This window comes from Panthera pardus, unplaced genomic scaffold (genome assembly GCF_024362965.1).
Source record: "Panthera pardus isolate Hobbes unplaced genomic scaffold, ASM2436296v1 HiC_scaffold_27, whole genome shotgun sequence".
NCBI classification, from domain to species: Eukaryota; Metazoa; Chordata; class Mammalia; order Carnivora; family Felidae; genus Panthera; species Panthera pardus.
The window spans coordinates 119,142,894-119,162,941 of NW_026526843.1; the positions used below are offsets into that span (position 1 = coordinate 119,142,894).

At 53.8% G+C, this 20,048-nt stretch overlaps 1 protein-coding gene across 7 annotated transcripts in view; it reads right to left on the minus strand.

Moving 5' to 3' along the window:
* DHRSX (dehydrogenase/reductase X-linked) overlaps positions 1-20,048 on the minus strand; it is a 216,274-nt gene that overhangs the window by 98,152 nt on the left and 98,074 nt on the right. For 6 of the 7 annotated variants that reach the window (XR_008418333.1, XR_008418332.1, XM_053891867.1 and 3 more), the window contains 3 exons: positions 18,438-18,539; positions 10,275-10,482; positions 3,122-3,329 (listed from right to left, as the gene is read on the minus strand). Coding sequence is in view for 5 of the 7 variants with exons in the window: in XM_053891867.1 (XP_053747842.1) it covers positions 3,122-3,329; positions 10,275-10,482; positions 18,438-18,539 (518 nt within the window). In the remaining 2 variants the exon portion in view is untranslated. The remainder of the gene's footprint in view (positions 1-3,121; positions 3,330-10,274; positions 10,483-18,437; positions 18,540-20,048) is intronic. The other variant, XM_053891865.1, reaches the window with a different exon arrangement.

Genomic DNA, 20,048 nt, shown 5'->3' on the forward strand with positions numbered 1-20,048 from the left:
TGCATGGATCTCAGTGGTCCTGCCCCTCCTGGATCTCAGTGGTCCTGACCCTCCTGGGTCTCAGTGGTCCTGACCCTCCTGGGTCTCAGGGGTCCTGCCCTGCATGGATCTCAGTGGTCCTGCCCCTCCTGGATCTCAGTGGTCCTGCCCCTCCTGGATCTCAGTGGTCCCGCCCCTCCTGGATCTCAGCGGCCCTTCCCTGCCTGGATCTCAACAGCCCTGTCCCTCCTGGATCTCAGTGGCCCTGCCCTGCCTGATCTCAGTGGCCCTGCCCCTCCTGGATCTCAGTGGCCCTGCCCTGCCTGGATCTCAGAGGTCCCGCCCCTCCTGGATCTCAGCGGCCCTTCCCTGCCTGGATCTCAACGGCCCTGTCCCTCCTGGATCTCAGCGACCCTGCCCCTCCTGGATCTCAGAGGTCCTGCCCCTCCTGGATCTCAGTGGTCCTGCCCGGCCTGGATCTCAGTGGCCCTGTCCTGCCTGGATGTCAGTGGCCCTGCCCTGCCTGGATCTCAGCAGCCCTGTCCTGCCTGGATCTCAGAGGTCCTGCCCCTCCTGGATCTCAGTGGCCCTGCCCTGCCTGGATCTCACTGGTCCTGCCTGGATCTCAGTGGTCTTGTCCCCACTGGGTATCAGACTTCTGGCCTCCAGAGCTGGGACAGGATAAATTTCTGTGGTTCTTGCCATCCTGTCTGTGGTCATTTGTTTTCGCTCCCCCAGGAAACTGATGTACTGAGAAAAAAAAAATCACATATTATTCTACTTCCCTAGGGATCAAAGAAAGCAAAGTTAAATTTCAGAGACACACGTGTGTGAGAGGCTGATAACAAGACAAAGTCGATGCCCTGTGTGGGACGGGGGTTAGATTTTGCAGGTGCATTTTGGGGAAACCCTGGGCACTTTCTTTTTAATGTTTATTTATTTTTGACAGAGAGAGAGAGAGAGAGAGAGAGAGAGAGAGAGAGAATGAGCAGGGGAGGGGCAGAGAGAGAGGGAGACACAGAATCCGAAGCAGGCTCCAGGCTCAGACCTGTCAGCGCAGAGCCTGATGCAGGGGTTGAACTCACAGACTGTGAGATCATGACCTGAGCCCAGTCGGAGGCTCAACTGACTGAGCCCCCCAGGTGCCGCCCGTTGGCAGTATTTCTAGTGACATCTGTTCACCCCCGAAACCTCAAGACATCACAAGACAAGTACGGGTATTTACTGAGAATTAATGAAACACCCGTGCAAGGCGTTAGGATCCTGGTCTCGGCACGTCCAAGATGCGGGGTTCCGGGGTTCCCCTGGGAGCAGCAAGCGATTCTCAGACACCAACCCCTCGGCTCTGACACGTCCACTCTGAGGCACCTGGATGTGGCCTCAGATGCCACAGGGTAGGACTGTCCCCGACCCCCCACCTTCAGCTGCCAGTTGAAAATTCAGGTTGTCACCCGTGCAGTAGAGTGACCTGTGCGTAGACTGGAGGTTCCTCCAAAGCCTCCTCGGTTCCCTCAACCCACCAGAGGGGCTCGCAGGGGCGCGGGGGAACATCTCACTGCCTAGCTCACCGGGTGATCATAAGAGGCGTAGGTCCAATCTGACTCTAACTGCAGCCACCCTCCCCTCCCCCTCCCCCTCCCTGGAGGTCAGGGGGGCGGGGCAGAAAGTGCCAAGCCTCTCATCAGGCGGTTGGTTCCCCTGGTAACCAGCCCCCAAAGACTGGGGCTTCCCAAAGGTCCCCTCATTCGCATAACAAAAGACACCCCTCTGGCTCTCCCCGCCGGAAATTCCAAGGGTTTTAGGAGCTCCTGGCCAGACCCAGGCGGGAGACCAGAGATTTTTATTATAAATCACAAAGTCACCAGCATCGGGAAAGACATCCGGGAAAGGAAAGACAACTTACTCTCGGGACAACAAAGGTCACAGTGTGAAATCTCAACGCCTCCCCCCCCGCAAATCAAGTCACACATCCCTCCCGATTAGCTTGCTCTGACGGCCATCGTATCCTATCCTGTCCTATCTTAGTCTACTCTTGTCTTATCATATTTTATGCGACCTTATTGCATCCCAGTTCTCCTCGACTCTAATGTATTGTAAAAATCTGCCAACAGCCCAAACCTAGAAAGACGGGACCACTGGGTAAGTAAACAGATATGTCCTCAACCTCTGCTGTGTTTTCTTCAAATCACAGGTAACCTAAAAGCTGATGTGGAAAGAAATACACAGGCAGGGAAGGGACAGAGCAGGAGACTGAATTCAGATCAGACACAGGGGTGTGGGCAGGGGTGTAGGAAACCTGAGCCTTCCCCTCCAGGATCAGCGGAGAAGGGTGGGCGTTGGGACCCACGGGGTGGGGGCGGGGACCGTTGGGACCCACGGGGTGGGGGCGGGGACCGTGATCAGTACGCATGACTCCCTTCCAACGCCTTCCAGACTGATGGAGGAACTGGTCCCAACAAGACAAAAGGCAACGGGGGGTGGGGGGTGGGGAATCTCTAAACACGACGTTAGCACAGAAACCGGGAAGCTTGGATACAGCTGGCCGTCACCCCACTGGGGGCAACAGGGACTGGGAGGGACGAACATCCAAACAGAGGCGCTGGTGGGTCCCACGGGTGGCTTTCGGGCTCAGGCGCAACCTGTGCGACTTCGCAGTGCCAAAGCGGAGGCAGCCTGCGCGCTCCTGGTAAGGACGCAGAGGGACGCAGAGTGGCAAAGCTCCCCAGAGACTCCGGTGTGGCGAGCACCCCCACATCCCGGAAGCAGGGGGGAAGGAGGGCCCCGAAACACACACGCAGCCACTCCGGGAAGCTGGGGCCCAGACCGCGCCCTTCCGACGCCCTTCCGGGGCGCAAGGGTCGCCAGGGACGCCGGAAGCAGCGGCCAGACAAAGAAACGACGTTCTGAAATCAACCACACTTTGATTCAGAAACGCGTGCGCGAATCCTGTCGTCTGCCCCAAACCTGCCGTCCGCCCTGGAGACAAACACCAGCGGCAGTTTGCACACGCGGGCGGCTCCCACCGCTGACTGTTGTTGACCCGACGGGAGCACCCGGCCGCGCGAAAGTGGCCCCGAGGTGGCCGCCCCCGGGGCCGCGGACGGCAGGGCCGGGAACCGCCAGGCGAGCGTCGCAGGCTTACCTTGAACGCCCACCAGCCGAGCATCTTCTGGATGAGACGCGTGCCCCAGAAGACGTGTCTGTACAGGTCCGTGTCGACCACCCCCGGGTCGGCCACGTTGGCGGTCACGGGGCTCCCCTGGGCGGCCAGCAGTCTCTGCAGGTGGTAGGTGAACAGGACGAGCGCCAGCTTGCTTTGGGCGTAGGCGCCGTGGGGGGAGTAGCAGCGGCTGCAGGGGCAAAGCGGGACATGCGTCAGACGGTGATGCACCTGTCGCCTACCCGCGTCCCTCACCTGCCCTGTCTCTCACCTGTCCGTGTTCCTCACCTGTCCCATCCCTCACCTGTCTGGGTCCCTCACCTGCCCCATTCCTCACCTGTCCAGGTCCCTCACCTGTCTGCGTCCCTCACCTGTCCCATCCCTCACCTGTCCCATCCCGCACCTGTCCGGGTCCCTCACCGGTCTGGGTCCCTCATCTGTCCACATCCCTCACCTGTCCGTGTTCCTCACCTGCCCCATCCCTCACCTGTCCAGGTCCCTCACCTGTCTGCATTCCTCACCTGTCCCATCCCTCACCTGTCCAGGTCCCTCACCTGTCCGGTCCCTCACCTCTCTGGCCCCTCACCTGTCTGCATTCCTCACCTGTCCCATCCCTCACCTGTCCAGGTCCCTCACCTGTCCGGTCCCTCACCTCTCTGGCCCCTCACCTGTCTGCATTCCTCACCTGTCCCATCCCTCACCTGTCCAGGTCCCTCACCTGTCCACGTCCCTCACCTGCCCCATCCCTCACCTGTCTGGGTCACTCACCTATCCGGGTCCCTCACCTATCTGGATCCCTCACCTGTCCACGTCCCTCACCTGCCCCATCCCTCATCTGTCTGCATCCCTCACCTGTCCCATCCCGCACCTGCCCTGTCCCTCACCTGTCTGGGTCCCTCACCTGTTTGGGTCCTTCACTTGCCCCGTCCCTCACTATCTGGGTCCCTCACCTATCTGGGTCCCACACCTGTCCGGGTCCCTCACCTGCCCCGTCCCTCACCTGTCTGGGTCCCTCACCTGTATGGGTCCCTCACGTGCCCCATCCCTCATCTGTTCATGTCCCTCACCTGTCTGGTCCCTCACCTGTCCCATCCCTCACCTGCCTGTGTCCCTCACCTGTTGGGAGTCCCTTACCTGCCTGCACCCAAGGGCCTCCCACCTGCCCTCTGTCCCTGGGGTATCCTAACTGGGTTCCCACTCCCCTGCACATGGGGTTTTTCCCGTTTGTAGGACCTCCACGTGACCTCAGCACTCAGGGGTCATGCAGGTACCTGGCGTCACGCTCGAGAACTGAGCAGAAAGCCATACATTTCAGCGTTTGTAAGGATGCGTCAATTCTCCCTGTCTGCCTTTATTTTTTATTTCATTAAAAAAAAAACCCGTTTATTTATTTTGAGAGAGAGCACGAGCAGCAGGGAGGTGCAGGGAGAAAGACCGGGGGAGACTCCCGAGCAGGCTCCACACTGTCAGCGCAGAGCCTGATGCAGGGGCTCCGACTCAGGAACCGTGAGCTCAGGACCCGAGCCGAAATCGAGAGTCCGACGCTCAGCGGACTGAGCCACGCCTCTAACACGAGATGAAAACAGAGCCCAGAGCCCAGCTCTGGAAGCCTGGGATGTATGGGACCGGCCTGTTTTTATCTTTCAAATCATTTTTCAGCCGTGAAGTACGTAGTTACGTTTCATAGTCCATTTACAGAAACCCACGTTTGAGTTTTGTCAAAGTTGTGACGTCTGTCGTCTCATAATGTGCTTGGAACATGATTACAACGTTTTAAAGCCGGTGTTTTCTTTGTTCCTTTTTGTTTTTTTTTTCTTTTGTTTGGTTTTCTTTTGTGTTTTTTTTTTTAATGTTTTTGTTTATTTTTGAGACAGAAACAGAGCATGAGCAAGGGAGGGTCAGAGACAGAGGGAGGCACAGAATGTGAAGCAGGCTCCAGGCTCTGAGCTGTCAGCACAGAGCCCGATGTGGGGCCTGAACTCACGGACCGTGAGATCCTGACCCAAGCTGACGTTGGATGCCCAACCGACTGAGCCACCCAGGCGCCCCATTGTTTTTTGAGCAGTTGTGGGTTCACAGCGACCAAGGGGCGGTTAGAGCTTCCCACACACCCCCTGCCTGTCCCTGCTCATGCACAGCCTCCCCCATGACCGGCATCCCCCCTGGACGGTGCTTTGGTACAAGTGATGAACGTGGACGGACCACCCAGAGCCCAGAGTTTAATTTACGTGGGGCTTTATTCTCGGTGGTGCACATCCTACAGGTTTGGGCAAAGGTACAGTGACCTCTAAGCACCATTATGGTCCCAAACACAATAGATTCTTGGCCCAAAAAGCCCCATGTGCCCCTCCTCTCCAGCCCTGCCTCCTCCCCAACCCCAGGCCACCACCGATCTTTCTACTGTCTGCATAGTTTTGCCTTTTCCAGAATGTTCTACCGCTGGAGTCATATTGGCTTGTTTCACTGCTGAAGGACACCTTGGCGGCTTCCCAGTTTCGGGAACGAGGAATCAAGGTGCCAGACACATCTGTGTGCAGGTTTCTGAGGGGGCTCCTGTGTCTTAACGGATGAGTGCGGGGGGCAGGTCAGCGAGGGTAACACCGCACAAAGTTGCCACAGACCGTTTGCCAAAAGAATGGAAACCGGGGCTGTTAGGGAGGGAGGGAGTAAGAGAAAAAAATACAGGGCGGTTCAGAGCACAGATTCCCTCCCTGATCCAACACAAGCCCCAAACCCTCAATTATCGTCAACATACTGGGAGTTTTCTCTTTTTGGGGCCGATTTCTCCTCTCTGCTTCCCGCAGCGGGGAGGACAAGGCCACAGGAAACAGGCGGTTATTTACTGCGGGCAGATCGATGCCGACTTTCCTCTTGGCTTCTGGCCACTGACGACGGGCCGTGTGCGTGCAAGCATTGCACGGAATTCCCAAGATTGCCCGGGTCGGGGTGAAGGTCGGGGCCTTTCAAGGCTGTGATACTTAAGTATGCACGTTTCCCAAGGAAAAATGGATGTGTTATGTGATTATGGTTTTATACGGCAGAAGAGAGAAGAAAGCACTAAAAATCTTTAAAAATACTTTGCAGGGCCGGGACGGGGGGGAGTCAATACATTTTTCCAGAGGACAGAGGAAGAAAGTCTAAGAGGACAAGTAATTTCATGAGACGTCCCCCGGCGGACTTAGGGAGAAAGACTCGTCCGAGGCGGAAATGGAAAAGAATCAAAGCAAATAAACAGGAGGACGTGATTCCCCACTGAGGTTTGTAAATAGAACCCCAAGGACTTGGAAAGGCAGCCGGTGCGGCGAACAAGGAAGAGGCTGAAAGTTAACAGATGAAAGGGAGCAGGGAGACAGCGTCCAAGAACTGTTCTCGCTGCATCAGCATAAACGAATTCAGGAAACGTGTGCGTGGCTGGGTTCTACACGGAACGGTTAACTGCTTCCTTTCGTAATACGTGGTGTCAAAAACCAGAATGCAAACCGTGAAAATACACGTTTGTTTTCTGTAAATACGAACGTATTTGGGTAATTACTTAAAGAATAATTCGAAGGCTAATCTGAAACAAAAGTTACAGGTGGTAATGTGGTACGTTGTGTGGGCGGAGGGCAGAAAAACGTTCCTCCCAGACTTTTGAGTGCTGTCCATAAGGTCTGCAAATTAAATTGAGAACTGCTAGATCAACAGGGGAAAGTCACATCAATGTTATTCTTAACTTTACATCTTTAGGGGGAACTTCATAAAAGACCATTAGGCTTGGGTTTATATACTATTTAACCAAGGTTGGGAAACGGTGGAGGAGTGAGTAGACAAAGAAAAGGGGGTTTGGGCTGCCAGAGGTGATAAATAATTGTGGGAGGACGGAGGCAGACCTGGGTGGGCGCATCTGTAAGCGGCAAACATTGCCACGGGCGTCTGGAACCGACTCTGCCCCCAAGAGCCTCGGGAAGGAGCGTGCCCCTCGCCGCCTGGACGTCCAGCCTCCGGAGCTGGCAGAGACTCAGGTCCTGTGGTTCTAAGCCACGCCGGCTGCGGCGCTTTGTTACGGACGCCCCTGGACTACGTCGTGCGATCCACGGACACTCACGCACCAGCTCTGCCCAGACGAGCATGTGTGTTAGTGGTACACGGGCAGCCATTCCTTCGTCCGGGAGATCGGCAAACTTTGCGACGAGGAGACCCTCGTCCGTTCTGAGGACGGGAACCGGGATGGGGATACACGTCTGCTTTGGGCCCACGGAGGGGAGAGAGCGTGGTCCCAGGCCCTTCCTTGTCCGGCACATTGTGGTGAACAGCGGTCACCCTTGGTGTCGGACCCAAGCTGGGGTAGCGCAGACAAGACCCACAGAGGACCTCGTCGGTCCTCAGGTGTCCACGGCTACAGGAGGCCGGACAGCGACACAAGCCGGGGTGCATGGCAGTCTAGACGTTGCTGGGAAGGTGTTTTCTTAGCTGGGAATAACATTGAAATCGGTAGATTTGGAGGAAAGTGGGTCACCCTCCAAGAGGTGGGTGGGCCTCGTCTAATCAGTTGAAGGCTTTAAGAGGAAACGTGGCGTTCCCTTCAAAGAGGAAGGGATTTGGCCTGGAGACTGCAGCTTTGAAATACTCCCCCAACTACCAGTTTTTAGGCTCCAGATGGCAATTCTGACTCTTCGTTGCTTCACCAGCCTGCTGGTCAACCCCGTAGAGGCGGGATTTGTCAGTCTCTCTGATCTGTGAGCCAATTCGTTAACGAAATCCATCCAGGGGCTCCTGGGTGGCTCAGCTGGTTGGACGGATGAGTGTCGATTTCCGCTCAGGTCGTGGTTTCACAGTTTGTGGGCTCGAGCCCCACGTCGGGCTCTGTGCGGACAGCTCGGAGCCTGGAGCCTGCTTCGGATTCTCTGTCTCCCTCTCTCTCTGCCCCTCCCCCGCTCACCCTCTGTCTCTCTCTCTCTCAAAAATAAATAAACATTAAAAAATTTTTTAAATAAAAAAAATTTAAAAAGCAACAAAAAAAACCCCAAATCGATGTACCTCTGTCTCATAATATATATATATAATAATCCATCTTATGTAATATATATTTATATATAACATATACAGATATAAACATATATATATATATATATATATATATATATGTTTTAACTTAAACAATGAGAGTTTTATCCCCTCCTCCCAAAATGAAATCTATTTTTTTTTTTTTAATTTTTTTTTTCAACGTTTTTTTATTTATTTTTGGGACAGAGAGAGACAGAGCATGAACGGGGGAGGGGCAGAGAGAGAGGGAGACACAGAATCGGAAGCAGGCTCCAGGTTCCGAGCCATCAGCCCAGAGCCTGACGCGGGGCTCGAACTCACGGACCACGAGATCGTGACCTGGCTGAAGTCGGACGCTTAACCGACTGCGCCACCCAGGCGCCCCTGAAATCTATTTTTTTAAATAAAGCTATCTCTTTCTTCATGAGTCAGTTCCATTGATTACCAGGAATTTTTAACAGACTCTGCCCGTGTGGGTTTTGGAATGCTTTACCATATCCTGACTTATGCCTTTGCAAGAACACGGATTGCCAGAAAATCCATCCTGGCGGTTATCACTACCTCCCAGGGGTGTTTACATCAGGTGGAGGCCGGGGACCCAGTGCTTGTGTCGGGCTCTGTGCTGACAGCTCGGAGCCTGGAGCCTGCTTCGGATTCTGTGTCTCCCTCTCTCTCTTTCCCTCCCCTGCTCGTGCTCCGTCTCTCCAAAATGAATAAACATGAAAAACAATTTAAAAAAATGAAAAAAGTAAAAAAAAATTCCTACAAGTAAAGTATGCATTTCAAGATGTAGTAACAGAACACGACAAAATGTTTGCATAAAGTTATTCAATGATTCCGATCACAGCGGAAACTCTAAATTACTGGGTTTGTACCGCTGGGCCGTCTTCTTTCCTGGGATGGAGTTTTGAGTCTATGAGTGATTGACTAGTGATATTAAGAAGATTTTTAAAAAATTAGGGGCGCCTGGGGGGCTGAGTCGGTTGAGCTTGTGACTTCGGCTGAGGTTATGATCTCACGGTTCATGGGTTCAAGCCCCACGTGGGGCTCTGTGCTGACGGCTCGGAGCCTGGAACCTGCTTCGCATTCTGTGTCTCCCACTCTCTCTGCCCCTCCCCCATTCAGTCTCTGTCTCTGTGTCTCTCTGTGTCTCTCTCTCAAAAATAAACATTAAAAAAATTTTTTAAGTAAATAAATACAATAGCAAAAGCCGACTGATACAAGTAATTCACATTTTTTTAAATCTTTTTCACTCTAATGAACATACAAGACTGGTGATCTGAAAATTATTCTCCGACTACTCAAAAAAACAGCAACATTTTCAATGATGAAAAAATACAATCCTTGAAAGTAATTGTTTTTTAATTAACTGATCCTGAGGCACCCGGATGGCTCAGTCGGTTAAGTGTCCGACTTCGGCTCAGGTCATGAATTCACAGATCGTGGGTTCGAGCCCCGCATGGGGCTCTGTGCTGACAGCTCGGAGCCTGGAGCTGCTTCGGATTCTCTGTCTCCCTCTCTCTCTGCTCCTCCCCTGCTTGCACGTTATCTCTCTCTCTCTCTCTCAAAAATAAACATTAAGAAATATTTTTTTAAAAGTTAAATATAGAAGGACTTCTGGGTGGCTCAGTCTATTAAGCATGTGACTTTAGCTCAGCTCATGATCTCACAGTCCGTGAGTTCAGGCCCCGCATCAGGCTCTGTGCTTGCAGCTCGGAGCCCAGAGCCTGCTTCACATTCTGTGTCTCTCTGCCTCCCTGTCTCTGCTCCCACCCTGCTCGACCTCTGTCTCTCTCCGTCTCTCTCAAAACCAAATAAACGTGAAAACAAGATTGAAACAAGGCGAGCCTCGGTTTTGGTTTCCCCACGGGTGAGCCGAGCCTGCTGCGGGTTCACGACAAGCACTTCTGGGCCCTGCTGATGGGCCGATCGCGGCTTGTGTGGCCGCCGAGCGGAAGGTGGTTCGTGCACCACGGTCCCCGTAAGTGTCGCTGGGACGCGCTGGCCGCCCGCGGGGCTGGGGTGCACCGGCTCCCGCGACGCTGAGCACGCGCCCCGCGCGACGGCCAGTCTCGAGCCCCCCGCTCGGCCCCCCCCTCCCGCGGGCACGCACCTGCCGTGGAGGTCGCGCAGGCGCAGCTCGCCCACGTAATGCGTGGCGGACGACACGGTCACCACCCTGGCGGTGCGGCCCGGACGCCCGGCCGCCTTCAGGGAGTCCAGCAGCAGGTTGGTGAGGACGAAGTGGCCCAGGTAGTTGAGCCCGAAGTGCTCCTCAAATCCGTCTCTGGTCTTCCTCTGCGGGACCATCATCACCGCGGCTGCAAGAAAGGGGGTTCCGGGGCGCGTTACGACGGGGCGACGGGGGGCGCTGTGGCACACGCGGGCCGCAGGGACGCGGACACCAGCGGGAACGATGCCAGGAGGGGCACACGGCCCCGTGCGCGGCAAGGATCCTAAGAGACAGGCGTGTGCAAGATGCTGAGAATGTGCCGAGTCGGCAACAGGTGCCCCCGACCGGCCCGGGAGGTTCATCCTTCTGGAGAGAAGGGCCCTCGGCGCAAACAACGACTCCCTTTTCCAAGGAGCTTCCTGGCCAGGCTGGAAGCGGGCAGAGCCCAGAGCCTGCTCCCCGAGCCCCTTCAGCGACAGCACCCACCCCACCCCCCACCATGCCCAGGGCACCCACAAATCCACTCATTCCTCAGGGTGCCCTGTGCAAAACACATTCCTGGGGCGCCCGGGGGGCTCAGTCGGTGAACCGCCCGACCGACTTCGGCTCAGGTCACGATCTCACGGTGCATGAGTTCAACCCCTGCATCAGGCTCTGCGCTGACAGCTCGGAGCCTGGAGCCTGCTTCTGCTTCTGCGTCTCCCTCTCGCTCTGCCCCTCCCCTGCTCACACTCTGTCTCTCTCTCTCAAAAAATAAAACAAAACGTTAAAAAAATAAAAGAAAAAAAAAAGAGAAACACATTCCTAAAACCAAGTTCCCTGCTTGCTACCTGCATTCTCCTTCAGGCGCAAACACCCGCACGCCCGTCAGGGCAACGCTCGGCTGAGTCCCAGTCCCTGAATCTTGTCCACAGATGACACGGCTTCCAGGTGTGCAGGAACCACGCCCAGGCCACGTGGCTCCAGGTCCTGGAGGGCCAGCTTGCTAGGCACCTGGATGCGTGTGTGTGCGGGCGTGTTTTACGGGCATGCAATTCTGCGTTTGTTTCTCCAGGTGTTGGAGACACAGTTGCATATGGGCGTGCATTTGCACACACGTGCACACGTCACCATGCCCGGACACATACAGACACACACACACGGATACACACGGGTCTTACACGTGCAACAAAGGGCGTATCCCGACAGGCACTAAAACTCAGCAAAGAAAACGTTCGCAAAGGACACTGAGCATCTGCTCCTACAAGCGGATGCAAAGCCTGGCATTTTGGGAAAACATTAACGCCTCCCCGGCAGTGCCGTTGTCTTCATTGTTCCATTGAGGGTGATGAAGTCAGATGACCAGAGCTCCGTCCGGGCTGGGAGGGTCATGAACTCCTGGTCAGGGGCGCCTCGCTCGCCATGCACCCCCCACTTGCACGAGGCTGGTGGGGAGGGAAGTCAAGGCGGCCGTGAAGCAAGGCTGCGCATGTTGACTTTGGAGCCTCTAGGATGGGGGGGGGCTGGTAACACAGCAGTTTTCAATTCCTGGGATATTAGTGCATGGCAAAATTATCATTTCCTGGGACATCACTGCATGCCAAAGTTATCAATTCCTGGGATATTAGTGCATGCTGAAGTTATCAATTCCTGGGATATCACTGCATGCCAAAACTATCAATTCCTGGGATATCAGTTCATCCCCAAATTATCAATTCCTGGGACATGACTGCATCCCAAAATTATCAATTCCTGGGACATCAGTTCATCCCAAAATTATCAATTCCTGGAACATCACTGCATACCCAAATTATCAATTCCTGGGACATCACTGCATGGCAAAGTTATCCATTCCTGGGACATCAGTTCATCCCAAAATGATCAATTCCTGGGACATCACTGCATGCTAAAACTATCAATTCCTGGGACATCAGTACATGGCAAAGTTATCAATTCCTGGGACATCAGTTCATCCCCAAATTATCAATTCCTGGGACATCAGTTCATCCCAAAATTATCAATTCCTGGGACATCAGTTCATCCTCAAATTGTCAATTCCTGGGACATCACTGCATGCACAAATTATCAATTCCTGGGACATCAGTTCATCCCAAAATTATCAATTCCTGGGACATCAGTTCATCCCCAAATTGTCAATTCCTGGGACATCACTGCATGCCCAAATTATCAATTCCTGGGACATCAGTTCATCCCCAAATTATCAATTCCTGGGACATCAGTTCATCCCAAAATTATCAATTCCTGGGACATCAGTTCATCCTCAAATTGTCAATTCCTGGGACATCACTGCATGCACAAATTATCAATTCCTGGGACATCAGTTCATCCCAAAATTATCAATTCCTGGGACATCAGTTCATCCCCAAATTGTCAATTCCTGGGACATCACTGCATGCCCAAATTATCAATTCCTGGGACATCAGTTCATCCCCAAATTATCAATTCCTGGGACATCACTGCATCCCAAAATTATCAATTCCTGGGACATCACTGCATGCCAACGTTTTCAATTCCTGGGACATCACTTCATCCCAAAATTATCCATTCCCGGGACATCAGCTCATCCCAAAATGATCAATTCCTGGGACATCACTGCATGCCAAAATTATCAATTCCTGGGACATCACTGCATGGCAAAGTTATCCATTCCTGGGACATCAGTTCATCCCAAAATGATCAATTCCTGGGACATCACTGCATGGCAAAGTTATCAATTCCTGGAACATTGGCACACGTCCACAATCAGTTCCTGGAACATTAGTGTGTGCATAAATGGTCAGTTCCTGGAAAATCCCTGCATCTGCATCGTGCATTATCAATCCCGCATCAGAGAGCCCCACATCTGAGAACACCAAACACGGCCTTCCAAGTATCCGAATTCATTGGAAAGTACCCCGCATAGAGGGATAGGGGCATCGGCAGGGCATGCGGGTCTCAACAGGGATTGTTCTGAATTTGGGGGTGTTGACGTGGGTGAGGTCCTAGGGCTACGACCTGCTTAGTTAAGGACAACCTGTTATAAGACAAATGGCTCATGGAGGTTATTGCCCTCCTCGTGATGGCCTTGGAGACCCTGGACGTTGGTAGCAGAGACGACCGTGGGGGGACTCTGGGCAGGTGCACGGACTTTGGGTTCCCCCCACCCCGGGGCCGCAGTGCTGGACTCATCAGTCTCAGCCTTTGCGGGGGCGCACGCGGTCTGCTATTCGGGCACACGTGCTGAAGGACAAACACAGCCTTGTCTCCCAAAGGCTGAACGTATCCTACTCATTGAGTTTCCGTGGTGGGCAATGGGGTGATAACGTCCCCAAGGAAATGTGGGGTAACTGTGGAGCCGGGGGGAGGATATGCCAACTTGGATCTCTGTTCTGCCGACAGATCCCAGCAAACTCACCGACCCAGACTCTGAGGATTGGACCATAATGATGCTCTGGGCAAAGAAGTTCAAGGTTAGTCCGGAAATCGTACCCGGTTATCGGAGCGAATCCCTGGGGTAAACAGCCTCGTTGGGGAAAGCATGCTTTCCAATCCATCCTGGGGCTCGCAGAAGCGCGGTGGGGGCAGGGGGTGCCTGCACCCCAGAGGCTGTGCCCAAAGCCCTGTGGGGTCCCCTGCGCATTCCTAACGAGAATCTCCTCCTTCATCCATATTCTAATGGAAAATATGCTGGAGACCTCCCCACAGCACAGCTTGGCCCATCTCAGATGCTAAGACTTACGGAATGGCTCCTACGTGCCCAGGGAGAAATGTTTTTTAATGTCTGTTTTTGACATTGAGTGGGGGAGGGGCAGAGAGAGAGGGAGACAGAATCCGAAGCAGGTTCCAGACTCTGAGCTGTCCGCACAGAGCCCGACGCGGGGCTCGAACCCACAAACCACGATATCGCCACCCGAGTCGAAGTCGGATGTTCAGCCGACCGAGCCCCCCAGACGCCCCTCTTTTTAGGAATTGTTGACGTTGGGAAATGCATCCGTCAGAGATACGGGAAGGAGTCCTACGAGGATAAAACATCACCCCATGCAGCCATTTCAAACCTACCCAGGAACAGGTGCGGAGATGGGAGAAAGGATAAATAAACTTTTGACGGGAATAAACTATGAATGCTGAGCTGCCTCCACAGATGTACTACAGATCCTTCTTGTGTGAGATAAATCGTCAGCATGGGTCCCGAGCCTCCAGAAAGAGGCAGTCTGGCTCTATTTTCATCCCGGCAGCAAATGCAAACACAATTTCCCGCCTGAAGTACTTAACATTTGCAACATCTCGATCGCGCCGATGTTGAAGAATTTAAGATAAAGTTAACAAAACAAAACAAAACAAAACAAAACAAAACAAAACAAAACAAAACAACAGAGGGGTGCCTGGCTGGCTCAGTCAGTTAAGTGTCTGATTCTTGATCTCAGCTCAGGTCTTGATCTCAAGGTTGCGAGTTCAAGACCTGCATTGGGCTCCGTGCTGGGCATAAAGCCTATTTAAAAAAAAATTTTTTTTAAAGAAAAGAAAGGCAGAAATTGTAGCTTCCCTCAGCCCCGGGGAGGTCCCTTCATGGAGCAGAGCTGGGGCTGGTTCCAGGAGGGAGGTGGTTGCATAATAGGACGTGGGTCCTCTGATCCCACATCGTTGGAAGCAGTCAGCTTGGGGGCAAGACGCACTGTCCCAGAGGAGGGTCCTGGGCAAAAGGTTTTGGGAAATTCTGCAGACACTCTAGGACCCTAAGGAAGCCATGGCCAGGGTCCTGCTGGGAGAAGCCCCAAGTTGGAAAATGTGTGTGCGACTGTTGATCCCGGGCCCCCCCCAAACCCTCGTAAATAATCCCACCTCACAATTCACATGAGACACGGCTCGGCTGAATGCGCGTGCCCACAGACCACGGCACGAGGCCCATGGGAAACGCCCTCCCGTCCTGCAAGTCAAGGCCAGTCTGAGCCGAGCCCCAGTCCTGGGTCCCCGGGATGCCGCTCCCGGAGCCGGAGACGTTCTGCACAGGTCACAGGTGGATGCAGGCTTTCCTGTCGTGCACACGACTGTGCTGTCATCGAGGAGGGGGGTCTCCTACGGTGACGCGTCTGGCACAATAATGACTCGTCCACCAACTGACTCCTCTGCTAGAGAACGGATTGCACGAGGTCAGGACTTGCACACCACTGGGCCCTTCCTGCCAATGGAACACCAAGCTGCTGGGAGGTGGCTGCCGGGAGCTGAGGGAGGACCCCGCCCAGACACGTCCACGATGGGATCCCCATGTGGCGGACGGACCCACGTCCCCAGAGACATCCACAACCCGATCCCCACATGGTGGCCAGACCGACGTCCCCAGACACGTCCCTGACCCGATCCCCATGTGGCGGACAGACTGACGTCCCTATAGACATTCATGTCCTGACTTCTCTGAGCCTGTGAATATGTGCCCATACGTGGATAAAGGGACTTTGCAGATGGGGGTGGTTCAGAACCCTGAGCTGGGGGTGGTCCTGGATGGCCCCAGTGGTGCAAGGTCTCCACAAGGGTCTTCCCAGGAGGGAGGCGGGAGGCTCAGAGTCGGAGAAGGTGATGTACGCACAGAGCAAACATCACGGAGAGACAGAGGGAGGCCGGGGGTTACACCCTCCACCCCAATGGCTTTGAGAACGAGAGGACGCGTCACGAGCCCAGGAATGCCACCAGCCTCCAGAAGCTCGAAAAGGCAAATCAGTTCAAGAGAAATCAAGGCATGGAAGGAAAACCGAGGGATTGTCCCTTGGGGCCAGTGGCACCTGGGGTCAGGGATTGCACACTGGGCGCGTGGCACCTCTGTGTGGCTGGGGCGTGCTGCAGCGATGGGGGGTCCCGGGCACGGAGGAAGGCGTGTGCGGAGGACAAGTTTGGGCTGACGTGAAGCCAACGTGTGGACGGGATTCCCTACAGACAGAAGACGGACGGGGCAAACAGAAAGCCCGTATTTCCTGTTTACAGGGAAAGGACTGATTCCTGCCAATAAACGTCAGGTGCGCCCGGTGTGGGAAACCTTGAACGGTATGGGGAAAGGTCCGTGGAGAAGAAAGATCAATGCCGTTCTGAGCCTTCCAGAGGGAACCAGCAGCACTAACAACACCCACAGCGGGTTTGTTCCTGGGGGAAGGAGGCGGATGTGGCGTTAGCTATAACCGTGTGGCACCCACACATCACGGCCATATGGCCACACAACCGAATGCATTAAAGAGACGGTTGGAGTCAGATCTTCTGAGTCGCAGGCTCTCCGTCTTCCCCTTCAGGGAGTGTTTCCAATCAAACAGGTGCATCGGGCGTCACAATGTCTCTCTGTAGCCTGTCCTGCCCACGAATGCCGTTCACACCACAGAAGACGGTGAAACGCGGTAAGACAAAAAGAACACACAGACAGCAGGTGCATCCTGGGCGCCGGGTTGCAACCCGTAAGACGCCCACATCGTCAGCCATGTGATTCCCTACCACGGTCCCTTCCATGCCCAATGACTTTGGAGAACAGACTCACTTATGTCTCTGTCGGTGGATGAATTAACCTCGATGATCCAGGTGGGCTCTTGAACCACAAGACTCCCAGAGTAACATTCTCCCTGCCATCCGACAGACGACTAGTGTTTTTTAAAAATTTTTTCTAATTAACAAAATTGCTCTGAGAAGGAGAACACGTCCAGGGGAGGGGCAGGGAGAGAGGGACCGAAAGAACCCCAAGCAGGTTCCCTGATGTCAACGCACAGCCCCGCGAGGGGCCCTAACTCATAACCGTGAGCTCATGACCTGAGCCGAAGTCAAGAGTTGTAGCAGGAGTTTCCACAATAGCCCAATTGTGGAAAGAGCCTAAATGTCCAACAAGCGACGAATGGATAAAGAAGATGTGGTTTATAAATTCAACCCTGCCATTTGCAGCAACGTGGATGGAACTGGAAGAGATTATGCTACGTGAAATAAGTCAGTCAGAGAAAGACGGATATCGTATGTTTTCACTCATAGGTGGATCTTGAGAAAACAGAAGACCGTGGGGGAGGGGAAGGAAAAAATAAGTTACAAAGAGGGAAGGAGGCAAACCATGAGAGACTCTTAAATACTGAGAAGGAACTGAGGGTTGATGCAGGCTGGGGGAGAGGGGAAAGTGGGTGATGGGCACTGAGGAGGGCACCTGTTGGGATGAGCACTGGGTGTTGTATGGAAGCCAATCTGACAATAAATTATATTAAAAAAAAAAAGAGTTGGCAGCTTGACCAACTGAGCCACCCAGGCTCCCCCACCCCCGCAACAGATGAATAGTTTAGCAAATGTTTTATATATTTTGGAAAGAAGGTACAGTGGTTGTAGCTCAATGACTTACGGTCATTGTTTTCGCCGTATTAATACTACCATTTATCTCCTCTACAGTCGACGAGTTGGCCTCCAAGTCTGAAAGCGAGCTGGGACGTTCTTCCGGTATGCGTGTTTTTCCGATCGTTTTGGTGCTCTATGTGGATTCAGTTTGGACACGTGAATGGCGCTGCCTCCTCACCGTGGAGGGTTTGGATGAATCTGTAGGACATCTGTCGAGTGTAGCGTGGGAAGACAGGAATGGCTCAGGCACCATGCTGAGAAACCCAGACGTGGCCACGATGCTCTTAAGAGCCGGGCTGAAAGGAGGGGTCCAGGTCAAGGCTAGTTTGTGTTGAAGACGGACAGGTGGGCGGGTGGAAGGCAGGGTAAGGGGACACACAGACCCTGTGTGTCTGTGTGATGAATGTTGGCTTCAGGGAAGAAGTCAAGAGACAGCTGTGCATGGAGCCTACATACTGATGACGCCCCCTGGGGACACGGTCAATATTTAATAAGGGAACGTGTGAACACGCCCCCCTCTTACACGTTCATAACACACCTTACTTAGCCCATGTGGGCCAACCAAAATATCGACCCCACACACCGTATCATCAGGCTTACCATCATTGCAAATTGATTATGCCAATGACAACAGCCAAATGCGTCAACGAGGCAAAGCGTCATGACAACACCACGTATATTCATGAATTTCCACGCAAGTCCTTCCTTCCCAAAGGACTTCTCTCGCGGGATGGCCAGTGTGCACGTCTGTGTCAGAGTTAACATCTGCATTTCACCACGACTCACCGTTATTGACCAGGACATGGAGAGGGATTTTCTTCTTCTTGAACTTCTGGACGAATTGCCTGATGGACGTCAGGGAAGCCAGATCACAGTATAAAAACTCCACTGCAAAAGGAAACAGATGGGGGATTATCTTCCAACCTACGCTAGGAGCTGAGACGGTTTTTAAATAAGTTCGATTCCATCCCACCTGCGGAGGGACGCTGGGTTTTAAAGACGAAGGTGGGATTCAGGGATCATAGCCTAGGAAGACCCTCCATGCCTCATGCCCTTGACGATCCCCCGTCCTTGCGTGTAGACGGCACCTGTGACTTGCTTATAAATCAACAAAATAAGGCATTTCCTTAGGGAAGCAGGGGAGAGAGTCTTCCACTGGTCTTGAAGAACTCAGCCGCCATGTTGAGAGGGGCCATGGGGCAAGATGCTTCCGGCAGCTTCCGGGGACTGACAGCAGCCTCTGGCCAACAGCCAGCAGGAAAGCCAGAGCCCCGGACCTACAAACTCAAGGAACTACCAACAACCCCATGAGCTTAGAGGATATCCTAAGCTCCAGAGGGGCGCTCAGAGCACGCAGCCCTTTGGAGCTGACGTCACTTTGCTGGGTCATTGTGCGGCACGATGGTCCTCGGATGGCGACATCGCTGTGGGTCTCCGGAACCAGTTCCTGGGAACGTGCTTGCTCGGACGCGTGTGGTTGCGAGACGCCAGAACACAGGGAAGCATGGCTCCCGCCAGCCACGAGCACTAGCAAATGGGAGTAGGGGTGGGGTGGGCACGCTTCCGGATCAAAGCCCTTCCAGGGGAGGTCTACACACGGGTGCCACCCTGGGAACCGTTTGTTACCGGGTCTGCCGTAAGGCACACCGCGACACCGACAAGAGCATTTAGAAAACTAAATCATGGAGAGTCATTTTACGTGTGCTGAATCCAATGATTTCTAAAAAGGCAACCTTGGAAGTTCCCATTTTGCCTGGTTGTAACTCTTATTTTCCTAGTAATTGGCGTCTGTCCTATCTACATCGCTATCAATCCGTGACAGCTTTGGGAAAAGGGAGTTTTGCCACAGACAGTTCGGAAGTGCTGTTCTAGAACACAGCGCCATCTGGCTAGGCATTCCTGACACACCGTTCTAATTTTCCGCTAACATATTCACGAGGATATATTTTTTTTCAAGGGGGAAGCCCCTACTGCTTCCAATAACGGGAACCGATGATAACCGGGTTGGTAGACAGACACTCTCGGCTTCCAGAAACAGAGCAACGGTACCAATCTTTGCAAAGTCAGAAGATGCTTCCTCCCCACTCCCGGGAGAAGAGGGTTCCTAACCAGCGGCAAACGTGAGCGCCCCCTTTCCGCTGCGAGAACGTTGCCTCGTGAGGTGCCCCAAGGATCGAGTGGGGGATCATGGGGGCTGCCGCTGTGCAGAGAACGTGGGCCCCCAAATCAAGCCCCCACAGCTGCAGAGGGCAGGGCAGTCCCTGCGGACCAGAAGTCGCCACAGGGCCAATCCCTGATGGTGACAACGTGCCAGGCAATTTGCAGGGCGTGGGCTTCTGGAAGAGGAGAAGCCCCAGGGATGAGCTCGGGCAAGATCGGGGAATCGCATTGCTGGAC